Genomic DNA, 19,285 nt, shown 5'->3' on the forward strand with positions numbered 1-19,285 from the left:
GTGGGAGAGGGGAAAAAGCGTAAGGAAATATCCCTGACCAATTGATCCATAGAGCATTGCCCCTGAATAGGGGATGTAGGTGTCTGGATGCGAAGTTTTGGCATTTTGTGTTTGCTTGTTGCGAATAGATCTATGTCTGGTGTTCCTCACCTTTGAAAGTACCTTTGAAGTACTTGGTAGTGAATCTCCCATTCGTGTGTCTGTTGGCGATTTCTGCTGAGGAGATCTGCCAACTGATTGTCTATTCCTGGAATGTATTGTGCTAGTAGATGAATGTGATTGTGAATTGCCCATTTCCAAAGTGTTTGGGCTGGAAGGGACAGCTGAGATTAATGTGTCCCTCCCTCTTTCTTGAGATAATACATGGTTGTCATGTTGTCTGTTTTTATGAGAACATTCTTCTGTTTGAGAAGAGGTTGAAATGGTTTTAGGGCAAGGAAAACAGCTAATAATTCTGAGTTGTTTATGTGTAGGTGTTTCTGTTTGACACCCCATTACCCTTGAATGGTCCGATTGTTTAGGTGAGCTCCCCAACCGATCATTGATGCATCTGTTGTAATTATGGTGTGAGGCACAGGGTCTTGAAATGACCGCCCCTTCATTAAATTGCTGCAATTCCACCATTGAAGGGACGTGTGTTTGGCGGTCTATCAACACTAGATCTTGAAGTTGACAGTGTGCTTGTGACCATTGTTGTGAAAGGAACTGTTGTAAGGGCCTCGTGTTTAATCTTGCATGTGGGGCTATTGCTATGCAAGATGCCATCATTCTTAGAATCTTCATGATAAATCTTACAGTGTATTTTTGATTTGGCTGCATGAGTGGTATTCAATTTTGGAAAGTTTGTATCCTTTGTATATTTGGATACTCTAGAGCTAGTTGAGTATTTAGGATAGCACCTAGATACGGTTGTACTTGTGCTGGTTGAAAGTGTGACTTTTGGTAGTTTATAGAAAACCCTAGTATGTGCAGAGTTTCCATCACATAACGAGTATGTTTTTGGCATTGTGTAAGATTGCTTGATTTTATTAGCCAATCGTCTAGATATGGAAAGACAAGGATGTGTTGTCTTCTCATGTATGCCGCTACTGCTGCTAGACACTTTGTGAACACACTTGGAGCTGTTGTTATGCCAAATGGCAATACGTTTTCCTGCTATGACCAACCTGAGGTATTTTCTTTGAGCTGGGTGGATGGGTATATGGAAATACGCATCCTTGAGGTCTAGAGCAGTCATAAAATCTTGCTTTTGCAGTAGTGGAATAACATCTTCCAGAGTTACCATGTGAAAATGCTCTGACAAGATGTATAGATTGAAGGGCCTGAGGTCTAGTATGGGCCTTAGGGTACCATGTTTTTTTGGGAATTAGGAAGTATAGTGAGTATACTCCTGTTACTTGTTGAGACTGGAACTAATTCTATGGCTTGTTTGAACAGTAGAGACTGTACCTCTTATAAAAGAACTGTATATTCGGGGGACAACCTGTGATATCTTGGTGGAATGGTTGGAGGGGTGGTTATCAATTCTAGGCAATAGCCATTGCGGATAATTGTCAAAATATCACCACAGACAACTGGGTATTATCAATGAGAGTGGAACTGCTGTAGTCTTCCCCCTCACAAGAGATATGTGGAGTGGAAGGGAGGGAAGGAAGTCACTGTTTAGGTTGTGTTGTTTGTTTAGAGGTTTGGAATTTACCTCTATTTCTAAAGTATTGACCGCAATGTGATCCTCTAAACCCACCTTGTTGATACGGAGTTTGTTGTGGTTGCTTTGTTTGGGAGGTGAAAGCCTCTGAGGTTTGTGGTTTAAAACCTCCTCGAAACTGTGGCCTGCGAAATGAACCTCTATATGGGGTGGTGTACAAAGCGCCCATTGCTTTCGCAGTATCCAAGTCCTTTCTCAGTTTTGCAATAGTGGTGTCCACGTCTGGGCCAAAGAGGTGCTTTTTATCAAAAGGCATGTTAAGTACTGCCTGTAAAATTTCTGGTTTAAAACCAAAGGAACGCATCCATTCATGTCTTCTGATTGTGATGGCAGTGTTTACGCTCCTCGCAGCTGTATCGGCAGCATCAAGGGCAGATCTTATTTGATTACTAATCACTTGCCCCTCTTCTACTACTTGCTGTGCCCTCTTCGGGTGTTCTTTTGGGAGATTCTGTATAATATTCTGCACTTCATCCCAATGGGCCCTATCATAGCGGGCTAGAAGTGCCTGAGAATTTGCAATTCTCCACTGATTTGCTGCCTGTGTAGCAACTCTTTTCCCCGCTGTGTCAGATTTTCTGCTCTCCTTATCAAGAGGAGGTGCATCTCCTGAAGACTGGCTATTTGCCCTCTTTCTTGCTGCACTGACCACTACTGAATCTGCAGGGACCTGATGAGTAATATAATCTGGGTCAGAGGGTGCAGGCTTATACTTTTTAATCGATTCTAGGTGTGATAATCCTAGATTTTACAGGCTCGCTAAAAATTTGGTCTGCGTGTTTTACCATGCCTGGTAACCCTGGGAGACACTGGAACTTGGAATGTGTATTAAATAAGAAATCTTCTTTCTTCTTCCAGTGGCTCTGAATGCATGGTTACCCCATGATAAGCTGCTGCCCTGGATATGAACTGGTTGTATGCAGTGGTATCTTCTGGTGGAGATGGTTTTGATAAGTAAGAATCTGGGATGGGATCAGGGTCATAAAGATCCCATTGGTCTGCCGTATCTCCCTGTGAATATAATGAATGTGTTGGAGAAGGCATTGGTGGTGGGCTGGTGTGAGGTGAGACAGATAATTGTGGAGAGTAAGGAGAAGCATGAAGAGGTATTCGATTTTCCTTTTGTTTTTGCACCTTTGCCGCTGGCTGTCCAGAGTCCAGTTCCTCTTGGAAAGATCGCTTTCTATTTGTTTTTAAAGGAGGTGCATTGACAATTCTTCCTGTCTCTTTATGGATGTTGTAAGAAAATGCCTCTGTGGCATGGTTTCCCCCTGACATTTTGCCTTTGCTGATGCTAAGTTATGATTTGAAAGTGTGCTGAGGCCTGCTAATCAGGCCCCAGCACCAGTGTATTCCCTAACCTGTACTTTTGTTTCCACAATTGGCACACCCTGGCATCCAGGTAAGTCCCTTGTAACTGGTACCCCTGGTACCAAGGGCCCTGATGCCAGGGAAGGTCACTAAGGGCTGCAGCATATCTTATGCCACCCTGGGGACCCCTCACTCAGCACAGACACACTGCTTGCCAGCTTGTGTGTGCTAGGGGGGATAAAAAGACTAAGTCGACATGGCACTCCCCTCAGGGTGCCATGTCAACCTCACACTGCCTACAGGTATAGATAAGTCACCCCTCTAGCAGGCCTTACAGCCCTAAGGCAGGGTGCACTATACCATAGGTGAGGGCATAAGTGCATGAGCACTATGCCCCTACAGTGTCTAAGCAAAACCTTAGACATTGTAAGTGCAGGGTAGCCATAAGAGTATATGGTCTGGGAGTCTGTCATACACAAACTCCACAGCACCATAATGGCTACACTGAAAACTGGAAAGTTTGGTATCAAACTTCTCAGCACAATAAATGCACACTGATGCCAGTGTACATTTTATTGTAACATACACCCCAGAGGGCACCTTAGAGGTGCCCCCTGAAACCTTAACCGACTATCTGTGTAGGCTGACTAGTTTTAGCAGCCTGCCACACACCAGACATGTTGCTGGCAACAGGGGGAGAGTGCCTTTGTCACTCTGTGGCTAGTAACAAAGCCTGTACTTGGTGGAGGTGCTTCTCACCTCCCCCTGCAGGAACTGTAACACCTGCCGGTGAGCCTCAAAGGCTCACCCCCTTTGTTACAGCACCCCAGGGCACTCCAGCTAGTGGAGTTGCCCGCCCCCTCCGGGCACGGCCCCACTTTTGGCGGCAGGGCCGGAGGAGATAATGAGAAAAACAAGGAGGAGTCACTGACCAGTCAGGACAGCCCTTAAGGCATCCTGAGCTGAGGTGACTCTGACTTTTAGGAATCCTCCATCTTGCAGATGGCGGATTCCCCCAATAGGGATAGGAATGTGCCCCCTCCCCTCAGGGAGTAGACACAAAGAGGGTGTAGCCACCCTCAGGGCTAGTAGCCATTGGCTACTAGCCCCCAAGACCTAAACACACCCCTAAATTCTGTATTTAGGGGCTCCCCAGAACCTAGGAACTTGGATTCCTGCAACCTAAGAAGAGGACTGCTGAACTGAAAACCTGCAGAGAAGACGGAGACACAAACTGCTTTGGCCCCAGCTCTACCGGCCTGTCTCCCCACTTCTAAAGACACTGCTCCAGCGACGCGTTCCACAGGGTCCAGCGACCTCTGAAGCCTCAGAGGACTACCCTGCATCTAGAAGGACCAAGAATTCCCGAGGACAGCGGCTCTGCTCCACAAAGACTGCAATTTTGCAACAAAGAAGCAACTTTGAAACAACACACGTTTCCCGCCGGAAGCGTGAGACTTTGCACTCTGCACCCGACGCCCCCGGCTCGACTTGTGGAGAACAAACACCACAGGGAGGACTCCCCGGCGACTACGAGACCGTGAGTAGCCAGAGTTGGCCCCCCTGAGCCCCCACAGCGATGCCTGCAGAGGGAATCCCGAGGCTCCCCCTGACCGCGACTGCCTGCTTCAAAGACCTGACACCTGGTAAAGGGCACTGCATCCGCAGCCCCAGGGACCTGAAGGATCCGACCTCCAGTGCAGGAGCGACCCCCAGATGGCCCTCTCCCTTGCCCAGGTGGTGGCTACCCCGAGGAGCCCCCCCCGCATCGCTGAAGAGACCCCTTGGTCTCCCATTGATTTCTATTGCGAACCCGACGCTTGTTTGCACACTGCACCCGGCCGCCCCCGTGCCGCTGAGGGTGTACTTTCTGTGTGGACTTGTGTCCCCCCCCCCCCCCCCCCCCGGTGCCCTACAAAACCCCCCTGGTCTGCCCTCCGAAGACACGGGTACTTACCTGCTGGCAGACTGGAACCGGGGCACCCCCTTCTCCATTGAAGCCTATGCGTTTTGGGCACCACTTTGACCTCTGCACCTGACCGGCCCTGAGCTGCTGGTGTGGTAACTTTGGGGTTGCCCTGAACCCCCAACGGTGGGCTACCTTGGACCCAAACTTGAACCCCGTAGGTGGTTTACTTACCTGCAAAAACTAACAAACACTTACCTGCCCCAGGAACTGTTGAAAATTGCACTGTCTAGTTTTAAAATAGCTACATGTCATTTATGTGAAAACTGTATATGCTATTTTGCTAATTCAAAGTTCCTAAAGTTCCTAAGTGAAGTACCTTTCATTTAAAGTATTGTTTGTGAATCTTGAACCTGTGGTTCTTAAAATAAACTAAGAAAATATATTTTTCTATACAAAAACCTATTGGCCTGGAATTGTCTTTGAGTGTGTGTTCCTCATTTATTGCCTGTGTGTGTACAACAAATGCTTAACACTACCCTCTGATAAGCCTACTGCTCGACCACACTACCACAAAATAGAGCATTAGAATTATCTCTTTTTGCCACTATCTTACCTCTAAGGGGAACCCTTGGACTCTGTGCATACTATTCCTTACTTTGAAATAGTGCATACAGAGCCAACTTCTTACAGATGTGTATTCTAGATTGAGCCCATATTACAAATCATGGATGAGAGACAATGTCAGGCTCTTCCTCAGAGGTTTTAGGGGTTTCTTCCAATTTTTTTGAAAGTCCTTGTTCCTCTGAATGAGGATTTTTTTCAGCTCCAAAGTTTGTTGTTTTTTTTCGGCCCCGAAAAGGTAGTGGAAGGTCTTGGCTCTGAAGCAGACTGTCAAATTTTCGACTCCGAAGAATAGGCTTTTTTACCGGAGTCCGAAACGGGGCCTTTGATAGATTTACTCAACTCCGAAGTAGATGGGAGTGGCCTTTTTTGGCACCGACCCCGAAGGACGGTCGCTGACAGTCTTTTCGGGCCGAACATGGCCTTGTGCAGGGGTGTAGGGGCAGATGTACACATACTGACCAGCTGTGATGGGTCTGTCGTCCTCCGATTCCTGTTTGGAGTTTGTGTCTCGGATGGAGATTGCTGTCTGCGCCTGCTCTTCTTCAGCGAAGTTGAGATGTTCACTGCTTTTCGATGCCATTTCGAGTCTTCTAGCTCTGCGATCTCCGAGAGTCTTCTTTGAACAAAATGATCGACAGGCCTCACAATTTTCATCCCGATGGTCTGGAGAAAGGCACAAATTACAAACCAAGTGCTGTTCTGTATAGGGGTACTTCGTGTGGCACAGAGGGCAGAATCGGAATGGCGTCCGATCCATCAGGCTTTCCACACCGTAGACCCGAATAGGCCCGAGTTGGGCACCAGTGCCCCGAAGGATGAAAAAGAAGGTTCCGATAGTACTACTGGTTCGATGCTAGATGGGAAAAGCGATCAAAACAATACAGACGAATAAGAAGGTTTTCTAAGGTTTTCCAAATCGAAATCTCAGAACAAGATAAAACACGTCCGAACCAGACGGCGGAAGGAAAACAATCAAACAATGGAGTTGATGCCCATGCGCAATGGAACCGAGAGGAGGAGTCACTCGATCCCATGACTCCGAAAATACTTCATGTCGGAAGGGATAGAAATAGCATGTGTATCTGCAGCTACACATGCCATCGAACATATATATATATGTATATTCATTGTTGATGTATTGCATTTTCTTTGATTATCATTATCCAATAGCTGTGATTATTTTAGCAGCTGCACTCAAGTTAAAGGCTCAGGTTATTCTTTTTGTATAGGGAACCTGGGAAGTGCCTTAATACATTTATTACTCAAACTAAGAGTGCTGCATTCTTCAGCTTTGTTCCCTCTCAGTCTGAAGCAATGCAGAACAATAAGTCTTTTGACCACCAGGGTTAATGTGGCGGTATTACTGCCAACAGGTTGGCTGTGTATACTGCCACATTATGAGTGTGACGGGTTTGCCGCTGCCAACCCGCCATATCTCCACTCATACCGTCATTGTGGTATGAACTGCCGGGCCGGAGATTTTCATCAATGACCCAGTGGTCCACAGAAGACCGCCAGCGGCATTATGAGCCGGCCTACCACCATGGTTTTTGCGGCGGTAGCACCGCCATGAAAATCATGGTGGTAGGGCTACCCGTGGCAGGGAATTCCTTCCCTATCACCGGTAGATGGCTCCCCACCCCCCCAGCAATCACCGGATCCCCCCCATCCACCCTACAGGCACAGCACCCCCACCACCTACAGGCATAGCATCCCCCCACCCCGCATACATGCGCACACACACACCCGCACGCACCCCGCATACACCCAGTCAGCTTCACTTCCATACACGCATCCACTCACACGCATTCACTCACACACTCATCTATACATGCATTCATCACATACTCACACGCATTCAGGCATGCATCCACACTAACATGCTCACACGAATACACACTGACATGCAGACACACACTCACTAACATTCATACACGCATTCACACAGGCATACAACCACTCATACACCACAACACTCACAGATGCATTCACACACACACACACACACACACACAAAACCCCTCACCCCCCCTCCACTGTCGGATCACCGACTTGCCTTGTCCGTTGAGGAGGTTGTCCGGCAGGTAACAGGAAGGGGTACTGCCACCACCGCCAGTGCCCCACCAGCAGGACACCGCCAGGCCGTATTAATGGTCTTAATACGGCTGGCAGCATCCTTGTGGTGGGGCAGGTGGTATCACCGCCCAGGTGCCTCTGTCCACCAGCATAGCTACTGCCAGATATCTTCCCAAAGTTTAGCGGAAATCCGGCAGGATCCATAATATGGCGGGCGGGAGACAGCCAGCACTGGTGGTCTCCTGGCGCTCTGGGCTTTGGCGATCTTGCTCAGAGACTGCCAAAAGTCATAATGAGGGCCTAAGTCTGGTTGTGGGAAAAAGACTGGTAATTCAACTGTTTGGTTGATATGGAATTGTGAAACTACATTTGGAAGAAATTTACGGTTTGTTCGAAGAATTACTCCATCTCTGTATTTGGAAGAATGGTTCTAACAGTAGAGCCTGGAGCTCACTTACATGTGTGATGGAAGTGATAGCTTCCAGAAAAGCCACTTTCCCTGAAAGGAACTGTAAAGGGCAAGTATGCATTGAGTCAAAAGGTGGACCCATAAGCCTAGTGAGAACAACATTAAGGTTCCATGATGGTGCTGGAGGTACCCTGGGGAAATGACTCGAGACCTTCTCTGAAGGCTTTAATAACTGGAATTCTGAATAAAGAGATGGGTTGTCTGCTTTGGACGTAAGCAGCTATACCTGCTAAATTAAGACAAATAGACAAGTATGCCAAGATTGCTTTCTGCAAATGTAGCAGGTAACAAAAAATGTCTTGGACTGAAGCTTTGAGTGAGTCACTATGTGTAGGTTGACAGTAGCATAAAAAACAGCTTCCATTTTGCAGCATAACACTGTAGGAAGCTGGCTCTGTATATACTATTTCAAAATGAGATATAGTATGCCCAGTGTCTAGGGGTTCCCCAGAGGCTTAACAGAGGCTAAAGTACATAATACTAATGCTCTCTTTTGTGGCAGTGTAGTCGAGCGGTTAGGCTTATCAGAGGTTAGTGCAAAGTATTTGTTGTACACGCACAGGCAATAAATGAAGGCACACATTCAATGACTAACTCCAGGCCAATTGTTTTTATATAGCAAAGCTATATTTTGTTACTTTATTTCTAGAACCAAAAGGATCCTGTTGCAGGTAAGTACATTAGCAAGAAAGTATCAAGCATGTGTATCAACACCACTTTTAGATTTGGTAAAGAAAACAATTTGCAAGTAGCAATTCTCGGTTTCAAAAGTTGACAGTGCAATTTTCAACACAGTCCTGGGGGGAAAACAATCAGTGTTGTTTTGTGGTAAGTACTCAACTTACAGTTCCAGTCTCTGGGTATTAGGATGTCCTCTGGTCGGGGTTCAAGATGGCCCCAAACATATACCACCAGCAACACAGGGCCAGCAGGTAAGTACCCGCAGCTTCGAAGGGCAGAACTGAGTGGTTTAGGTGAGCACTGCGCCAGGGGCGGGGGGGCAGGTTGCGGCACAGGTCAGCACCAAACATACACCCTCAGCGGCACATGGGTGGCCGGATGCAGGGTGTTGGGTGGCCGGATGCAGGGTGTAAACGCAGCATCAGGCTCCCAATGCTTTTCAATAGGGGGGCCCTGGGGGTCCCTATTGATGTAGATTTTAACTGGAAGTTTTTAGTTAATACACGCTCAATACAATTCCAAAAAAACATTGAAGCTGTTTTTAGATTTGCAAGAAGACTACGACATAAACCTGTTAAGGAAATGATGACTGTCTACACTTCTAAATGCCTCTCCGTCGCAACATTTGGAGCTGGGGGCATGCAGACTGCACAGGGCTCCAGATTATAGAAAACAAATTTTTAAGAAGACTACTATCAGTCCCCCAATCTACACCAATAAAGTTCTGTCACAAAGAAGTAGGTCTAAGATACATATCCAGCTATATAAAACTTCAACCTCTCATATTGTGGATAAAAATCTGAACTAAGCCTGAAACGCTTCTATGTAGAAAGGTGATACAGGACTCCCTTCATCTGTCACGATTTCTAGATATACCCTGGCTTAGATATGTTTACCTTTCTCTCCTATCATTAGGACTAGGAGATTTTTTCCTTAAACCACATACCTTAACAAAACATGACATTAAGAAGGTCAAAGACATATTCTGCCAGAAAAATCAGGATTTGAACCCGGTCTCTTGCTTAATGAGCCAACGGACAAGATTAGAGACACAACAACTTCAACCAAAGCTGTACTTGACCATCATTAATCATGAGCGACAAAGGTTTTTACTCACAAGACTACGCCTAAATACCCTACATTATCTGGTAGCATTCCCAGCTGTTGGTACCTGGTTTAAGATCCTCCTTCCCTGTTGCTGCGATGGAAAGACAACTCAAAGTACATTACATTTTATGCTTTTTTGCACTTTATACACTACTCCAAGAAAAAGGTTTTTACATCCGCTATTTCAGTCTAATAGTATTAGAACTAGCCAACTTGCTTACTCCCACTTACATGATTTGGGAACTATGGACATAATCCAGGCTGTGCTAAATTTTATACATGCTGCTTTTGGTGCTCGGAAAATGTATTAACAGTGTTTTTTAGAAATTTTTATGACTGGAAATTCTGTATGTTATTTATTTATTTTATGTCTTTTATGGTCTTTTTGCACCGAATAAAGTAAATTAAAGAAAGAAAAAAGAAAGTACCCGCAGCTTCGAAGGGCAGAACGGAGTGGTTTAGGTGAGCACTGCGCCAGGGCCGGGAGGTGGGGGGGGGGGGGAAGGAGGGGGGACAGGTTTGCGGCACAGGTCAGCACCAAACATACACCCTCAGCGGCACATGGGTGGCCGGATGCAGGGTGTAAACGCAGCATCAGGCTCCCAATGCTTTTCAATAGGGGGGCCCTGGGGGGCACAAAGATGCTGCAGGCTGGGTCAAGGGGCCTATTTCCAGAAAACCACAGGCTGGACAAGGAGGGCTGTCTGCTGAACATTGCTAGACAGGTGGTCGGATTCCCCAAAGTCAGGGGGCTGCGGGTGCAGGGGTACCTTGAAGCATTGGGAATCTTCATCCGGTTCTCTCTCAGTTGTTTCACAGTTGGGGGGGGAGAAGGGGGGGGGGGGGGGATTTAGGCTACAGATGTCATAGTGTTGGCCAGGAGGGGTCAACCCAGGGTGGACACTAGGTCGGAATTGCTTGGGAGGAGCTGCTGCGGACCAGTGGGCTACTTGGACTCAGGCCTTGGGTGCAGAGTGGGCAGGACTCAGGGATATGGGGCAGTTCTGGAGTTCTTGTTAGAGTTCCTTATGGACAAAGCCGCTGTCCTCAAGAGTTCTTGGTCCTATTGTGTGCAGACAGTCCTCTGGGGGTTTGGAGGGGGTGCTGGTCCTGCAGAATGTATCGCCATTTTGTAGTAGGGCTTCTGAAGCTGCAGACAGGCCAGTAGGGCTGGGGACAAGTCAGTTGTGGGTGTAGTCTTCTCTGCTGGGAGTAGGGGGTGGGGACGGCTTAGCAGTCCTTGCTTCTGGTCTTGAGGTCGCCAGGAATGTGCTGAACTAGGTTCAAGGGAGCCCTTAAATCCTGGATTTAGGGGAGTTACAGGGGTCAGAGAGCAGTAGCCAATGGGTATTGTCCAGGAGGGTGACTACACCCTTCTGGTGTCCACTTCCTTTGGGGAAGGCGACAAAGATCAAACCGTATTGGTCCCTGTCCTCCAAACCAAGATGGAGGATTCTGCAGGGAGGGGGGTCACTTCAGCTCTGGACACCTCAGGGGTGTTCCTAGCTTGAGTGGTCACTCATACTTGTTTTACCTAATTTTCCATCCAGCCTGACTTGCTGCCAAAAGTGTAGCCTTGTCCGGCAGGCGGACACCTCCACTAGCTGTAGTGCCCTGGGGCACTGTAACAGGAGGCCTGAGCCTTTGAGGCTCACCGCCAAGTGTTACAGTTCCTGCAGGAGGGAGGTGTGAAGCACCTCAACCCAGAGCAGGCTTTGTTTCTGGCCTCAGAAAGCACAAAGACTCTCACCCCATTAGGTCAGAAACATGTCTGTTAGTGGCAGGCTGGCACAGACTGGTCAGTCCTGCACTAAAGGGTTGGGTATATAGTACAGGGGTATCTCTAAGTTGCCCTCTGGGTGCATTTTACAATAAATCCAACACTGTGTGGGTTTATTGTGCGGAGACGTTTGATACTAAACTTACCATACTTGATTGAAGCCATCATGGAGCTGTGGAGTTTGTAGTGAAACTCCTAGCCCATGTACTCAATATGGCCACACTGCACTTACAATGTCTAAGAATGGACTTAGACATTGTAGGGGCATATTGCTCATGCAGCTATGCCCTCACCCTGGTAGAGTGCATCCTGCCTTAGGGCTGTAAGGCCTGCTAGAGGGGTGACTTACCTATGCCACAGGCAGTGGTTTGTGGGCAAGGCACCCTGAGAGGAATGCCATGTTGACTGACTTTCTCCCCACCAACACACACATGTTGCAATAGCAGTGCGCATGTGCTTCGTGAGGGGTCCCTTAGGGTGACACAATACATGCTGCAGCCCTTGGGGACCCTCCCTGGCCACAGAGCCCTTGGTGCCATGGGTATCTTTTACAAGGGACTTAACTGTGTGCCAGGGATGGATCATTTGTGGAAACACTGGTACAGTTTTGGGAAAGAACACTAGTGTTGGAGCCTGGTTAGCAGGATCCCAGCACACAGTCAAGTCAGCATCAATATCAGGCAAAAGTGGGGGTGTAACCATGCCAAAAGGTACACTCTTCTAGAAACACGGTCTGGTTGTACGTTTATGTGCCTCTTTTAGAATGTCCATGTATTGTGGCGGTAGATTTAATTAATTAAACTATGACTTCAGGAGCCATATCGCACGGTTGAGAGATTTGGGGGTCTGGATGCCTTATTTGTCCTTGATTTTGAGTGAGAAGGTACGGACTGTTGGGGAGCTTCTCGTGTGAACTACTGACAGATCCAGAAGTGTTGTGAACCAAGTTTGTCGTGCCCATGTGGGAGCTACAAGGATCATAGTTGAGAGGTTTGCCTCAAATTGCGAACTAGATACGGAATGAGAGGGAGAGGCAAACAAATATCCCTGACCAATTCATCCATAGAGCATTGCTCTTGGACTGAGGATGTGGGTATCTGGGTGCAAAGGTTTTGCATTTTGTATTTTCTGCTGTGGCAAAGAGGTCTATTTGGAGTGCCCCCCACCTAATAAAGCACTGTTGAAGGACTTGTGGGTGGAGTTCCCATTCGTGGACTTGTTGATGCATCCTGCTGAGGAGGTCTGCAAATTGGTTGTCCATGCATGGAAGACACTCTGCCACTAAGTGAATGTGGTGGTGAATTGCCCGTTTCTATATTGTCTGAGCAAGATAGAACAACTGAGAACATGCCCCTCCCCCCTCCCCGTTTTTGCAGATAATACATGGTTGTCATTTTGTCTGTACGGACTAAAGCCACTTTGTGGGAGAGTTGTGGAAGAAAAGCCTTCATTGCTAGGAAAACTGCTTGAAGCACCAGGTAATGGATATGTGAAACTTGTTGAATGGGATCCCATAGACCTTGTATTGTGAGGTTGTTGCGGTGCGCTGCCCCACTTATCTGTGATGCATCTGTAGTCCGAGTGATCTGCGGCACAGGGTCCAGAAAGGGCTGCCCCTTGGAGAGGTTGGTGGGGTTCCATCATTGCAGAGAGTGGTGCGTCTGGCGGTCCAACACTAGATCTTGGAGATGACCGTGTGACTGAGACCACTGATGAGACTGACTTTGCTGTAGGGGACGCATGTGCAGTCTAGCATGAGGTACGATGGCAACGTAAGATGCCATCATCCCGAATAGCTGTATCACTGTCTTTACTGTGTAAGCGTAGTCTTCCTGTAACTGGGAAATTGAGAGTTTGAATTTGAGCTTTACTTGGATATGCCAACCCTATCTGGGCATTGAGCACTGTACCTAGATAAGGCTGTATCTGCAAAGGTTGGAGATGGGATTTGAGAAAGTTGAATGTGAATCCCAGAGTGTGAAGGAGATCCACTGTGATCTGAGTGTGACAGTGCTGTAACATACTAGCGCTGATGAGCCAATTGTCCAAGCAAGGGAAAGCATGAATATGATGATGTATAAGATACGCAGAAACTACTGCTAAGCATTTTGTGAGGACCCTAGGAGCAGTTGTAACCCTGAAAGGTAAAACCGTTAACTGCTGGGTGAATGGCAATATGAAAGTAAGCATCCTTTAGATCAATTTGCATACAAGATTCAGCACATAATACTATCCTTATTTAGTGCATATAATATATTGGCATCCCATTGTCTTGTTTCAGTATTCAAATCCAAAGCACTCCATTAATCCAAACATCTTCAAATTTTATAAATTTTTATTGCTTTATCTTGATGATTCTTTTCCATTTAAAACAGCCACTAGCCGACGTGTTTCATCCGCATGGACTTCATCAGGGCCAGCATACCATCTGTTCATTTTTCTTTCCTGTGCAGAATGGATCCAAGGAATGAAGGGAGCTTCTCCTGCTTGGTTGGGGTGGCTGCCGGGGGGGTTTCTGCCACTCCTCCTGTGGGGAGGAGGGCAGCTTTGCTGTCACACTTCCCTCAACCTGCTGGGCTTGCTCAGAGCCTCATTGTTCCTGAGGCAGGGTGGGGCCGCTGGTTGGACTGGTTACTGCCCTGTTGCTCGTCTCCCCTCTTCCTTTAGATCAATAACTGTCATAAAGTTGCCTTGCTGCAACAGTGGAATGGTATCTTGCAGAGTGACCATATGGAAATGCTCTGAGAGAATGTAGACATTTAATGGTCTGAGATCTAGAATTACCCTGAGTGACCGGTCCTTCTTTGGTAGAAGGAAGTATAGGGAGTATATTCCTGACTCTTGCTGTGACAAGGGGACAGGTTCTACTGCCCATTTGAGAAGAAGTGATTGCACCTCTTCTTTGAGAAGAGTAGGACGTTTCTGCGAGAATTTGTGAGGGGCAAAGTTTGGAGGAGTGTAAGTGGGTTGGATAATTGAGAGAACCTACTGGACTGTGGTGATATCGGACCATTGTGAGTAGACGTTTCTGAGCCTTCCCCCCTATTTAAGAAGTGTGAGGTGGTGGAAGGTGTAGGTAATCACTGGTGTACTGTGGAGGCAGATCCTTAGAGGTGGATGCCTTCCTTCTGCCTTTGTTGTTTGAACGGATCCCCTAAAAAGAACCTCGGTTGTAGGAGAGGGAGCCTTGTCTGTTGTGAGAGGTGGAAGGTTTTAAGCCTCCCTTGAATAGTGGGTGGTGAGGAATTCCCCCATTGCTTTTGCTGTTCCAGTCTTTTTTTGTTTTTTTAAAAGTTTTTCTATTGTGGTATCCGCTTGTTGGCCAAATAAGTGCTCTCTATCAAATGGCATGTTAAGGACTGCCTGCTGTATTTCTGGTTTGAAGCCTGAACACCTAAGCCAAGCATGCCTGCGTATTATACTTGTATTAATACCACTTGCTGCAGTATCTGCAGCATAAGGTGCACACCGAATGGAATTACTGGAGATAGTATGAACCTCTGATACTATCTCTTGTGCCCTTTTGCGATGCTTCTCTGGGAGGTATTGAAGGAGGTCCTCCATTTCATACCATGCCAAAAGTACCCGTGAGTCGGCAATACACCAATGATTGGCAGCCAGCTTGTGCAGTTACACTGCATCTAATTGTTTGCTTATCTTGTCAGGAGGGGGCGAATCCCCTGTGGACTGACCATTAGCAAGTTTTCATGCTGTACTGACCACCATTAAGTCTGGAGGGATCTGAGCCCGTCTAAATAGAGGGTCTATATGTGCCATTTTGTATTTCATATCCACCCTAGGGGTGATAACTCAAGGCCTTACGGGTTCTTTAAAATATAATTAGCATGGGGAGTAAGGGCGTCAAGGAGAAAATCCTCTTCAACAGGGTCAGTGTGCAGCCGGACATTGTAGTATGTGGTGGAGAAGGCTGAGGTCCAACTTGAGCCTTCGGAGGCTCTCCCTTACGGGGAGGAGCAGTGCCCAAGGCCTCTTCAAAAGTTAGTTTCCTTTTGATTGGAATAGGGGGGGGTATTCAATATCCTTTTTTTAACATGGAGCCGGTGCCAACGAGCATCCATAATTTCTGAAATGGACTCCCCTGGTGAAGCTGTTTTGGAAGAATTATTGAAGCCTTGTGTTCCACCGACGTCTTTGGTTGGGTCGAAGCTGTTAGCACCGAAGGGGCTGTGGAGGCTTTTTTTTGCTTGGTGGCAAAGTGTTTTTTTGATGGCTCTGCTCGAGCCTGAAGGTGGTTGTGATGTTGCCAAGCCGAAGGTCGATAATGAAGACGTCGTGGTCTTGTCTGTTTACAGTGCCGAGCTGGAAGGCGGGGCATCTGAAGGAGATATTCAGATCAGATTATGGCCCGCAGGCAGTGGCAGTCCGGCGACCTGTTTCTGGGAATTTTTAGAGTCTTTGTTTGGGGAGGGGGAAGGGATTATTCTACTTGCTGGCTGTGCAGCGGTGACTGGTTGGATCTCAATGTCAGATCGGACGTCTGACTCTTCGATGGAGAAGGCCTCCTCCTGTTCTGGCTCATCCCGAGCGTGCTCTTCCCCAAAGATAACTGAAAGGTCGTTTTGGACGCCATCTCCAACAAATGAGTTCTTTGGTCCCAAAGCATCATCTTGGATCGAAAGGAACAACAAGCATCTCAACTCTGTTTGTTGTTGCAGATACACAAATTACACACCAGATGTTGGCCAGTGTGGGGAATTTTAGAGTGGCATCAAGGGCAGAACCGAAATTGAGTATGTTTCATTAGCCCTGCAAAGTTTTACGCCACATGGAGGAGTAGGCCTGAGACTGATGCAGATGCCCTGAAGGGCAGTGAGCCGGTTCCCGGTGTGGAAATTCAGACCTACCGGGAAATATATAGAAAACTTCAATTGAAATATAGTACTGTAGCTGAAAGAAAGATGGAAGAGAACAGTTCAGAATAGACCAAGCTGAGGAAATACCGGAGCGAGGGGAACACCCAATGCCAGAGAGAAAACAATCTAACAAAGGACGCTATGCCCATGTGCAGTACCACTGAGAGGAGGAGTCACTCGATCCTGTGAGTCGAAAAGATTTTTCGAACAAAAACAACTTGCAACACTCGGGACCCAACACTAGATGCACGACTTATGGAAAGCACGTGTATCTATAACCACATATGCCATCGAACATAAATGAATAAATGGCACAACTAACTGCAAACCAGAAACTTTATGGAATATTAATCACACAGTCTAATTAGAAAGTATGATGCAGAACAAGTTTTTAGGGAATGTATGATGGAACAACGAATGCTGCAGCCACGCATGTGTGAACAACGCGGTCGGAACAACAACCACGTTGTTCCCACAAATGCCTTTACAACACATGCCTTTACAATGATTTTTTGTTGTAAAAGCATGCCTATTAAAGTCATGTGTGGGAACGGCAAGCGTGGTTCTAGCATGCGACCCCCCCATCTGCCCTAAGGCCCTGAGGTACCACACCCCCAATACTGAAACCACCCCAGATACCTCCCACCCACCCTGAGCCCTAAACCCTTCCCCGACCTCCCCCACCCACCCTAAAAACAACTGGGCCCCTATCCCGCCCTTAAAACTACCCTGATCCTCCCACCCCCAAAAAATAAACCACACCGATCCCCCCAACCCCACAAACCAAACTACCCCGATCCCTGCTCCCCCAGAAACCAAACTACCCTACCCCCAAAAACTAAACCACATCGATCCCCCCCACCCCACTCCCAAAAACCAAACTACCCCGATAACTCAACCCCAGAAACCAAACTACCCTGTCCCTCACCCCCAAAAACCAAAGTATCCCGATCCCCCACCCCTAAAAACCAGAACTAGTCCGATCCCTCCACCCTGCCCTAAAAAACCGAAACTACTCTGACCCCTCCCACCCCCAAGTCCTTAATCCACCCCTAAAAATTACCCCAAAACTCTGCCACAGCCCCATTTACCTGACCGCGTCCTCTCCCGAAGCACTCTTCCTTTTTCTCTGCCTTAACCACGCATGTGCGTTGTTCAGCACATGCGTGGTTAAGGGAGAGAAAAAGGAAGTCGTCAACGCAATCATGGTTCGGCTTGCGTTAACAACGTAATTGTTGTTCCTGCATTTCCAGTTTCTAGTATTTTAGAAGTCCTCTTTTTCTAGGGAGCTTCTGATCTTCCAGAGAGCTGGAATTTTTACAGCCTTAGTGGCAAGAATCCAGCTGAATTACTGTACCATAGTAGCAGTACTCAGTTAAAAAAAAATATTTGAGAGGTTGTAGTATGATCAAAAGATTCCAGACAAGAATGGATGATGGATAAATGTTATTGATAAACAGAAATCAATACAGTGAACAATATTTTTTTAATCTGACCTGACTAAAGCAACGCTACTGTCATATGTGGAGTTTGTCAAGTATTTCTCAGTTGATAGTGTAGGTGAACCCAGTTTGGCAATGGACTGTTTGCAGATTTGGCGACACTTTCATACCTTCAGCTTAGTCATGAAAGAACAACAAATATTTTCTGAAGAACTATTTTGATTTTCATGTTTTAAGTAACGTATTCTAGCTTTGCTATTTGCATTTCTCCTCTTATTTCCCGCCTTGTCATATGAAGCCAAACACTCCTTTTATAAATTTGAAAAACTGGGTACTTTATTTTTACAGTCTCTAACAAAGGAGACAAGAAATGTCATAATGGCCCGTGTATGGAATATAAAATGCATTAAGCAGAGGTTGCCTTCAGATAACATTCTTACCTTTAATTCTCTTTAGTAATTCATTTCGTGGTAACAACATTACTTCCACGAATTCTAAAACAAAAATACACATACATTCAGAATGTTAACCAATACAGTGTTGCTACAAATAAGAAAATTATTAAAACCATACTTAGCTTTTCCCCAGGTACAGTGATGTTAAGTGAACATACCTCCATCCTCTAAAAGTACAAAAAGATGCACTTGCATTAACAAAGGGGTGAGTCAAATGATGTGCAGTAACAATTTCAAATAAAGTATATACGTAGTAAAAAGTCCTATCGAGATTAGAACCACCTAGTTAACCAGTGGAACTCATGTCACAAACATTCTTTAAGTTTCAAATCCATTCAGACATTTTGGTAACAAATGTGTCTGCTAGGTGACTTGTATACATTGGTTAATTAATGGTGTAGTGACTTTGCACTCTAGTTTGAGATAGTAGCAATATTTTTATGTAGTTTTATGTACTCTTGCAAATGCCGAATAGTTGGTTGCGAATATTTAGCCTCTCCATCTTTTCTTTAATGCTATAACCTCCTGTTCTAGTAAGTGTGTTTCTTGCAGTATAGCTATGTGTGCCCCTCTCCGTTTGAGGTAGTTATACACCTTATATCGCTTGGATATGTTATTTAATCCCCTGACATTCCAGGTTGTTCATTTATATTTTGAGGCCATAGTTTAGATTTAATGGTTGTTGGGGATTATTATGGGAGGGTCTTAAGGGGCATTTGCTGTTGCAACTACTAATCGAGTGTCTGAATCGAGAATCTAATATCGCTCTTGGACTCAGTGCACGATGTTCCCCTAAAACTAACTGAATGAACGGGTGTCCCAACTCCCAAACCCCAGGACCGGCTGCTG

General features: G+C 46.5%; 1 protein-coding gene across 1 annotated transcript in view; it reads right to left on the reverse strand.

Moving 5' to 3' along the window:
• NUDT5 (nudix hydrolase 5) overlaps positions 1-19,285 on the reverse strand; it is a 180,456-nt gene that overhangs the window by 65,128 nt on the left and 96,043 nt on the right. The window contains exons 8-9 of the mRNA XM_069228666.1: positions 18,595-18,603; positions 18,422-18,475 (exon numbers count right to left, since the gene is read on the reverse strand). Of these exons, the coding sequence (XP_069084767.1) occupies positions 18,422-18,475; positions 18,595-18,603 (63 nt within the window). The remainder of the gene's footprint in view (positions 1-18,421; positions 18,476-18,594; positions 18,604-19,285) is intronic.

Source organism: Pleurodeles waltl, chromosome 4_1, assembly GCF_031143425.1.
Source record: "Pleurodeles waltl isolate 20211129_DDA chromosome 4_1, aPleWal1.hap1.20221129, whole genome shotgun sequence".
Taxonomy (NCBI): Eukaryota; Metazoa; Chordata; class Amphibia; order Caudata; family Salamandridae; genus Pleurodeles; species Pleurodeles waltl.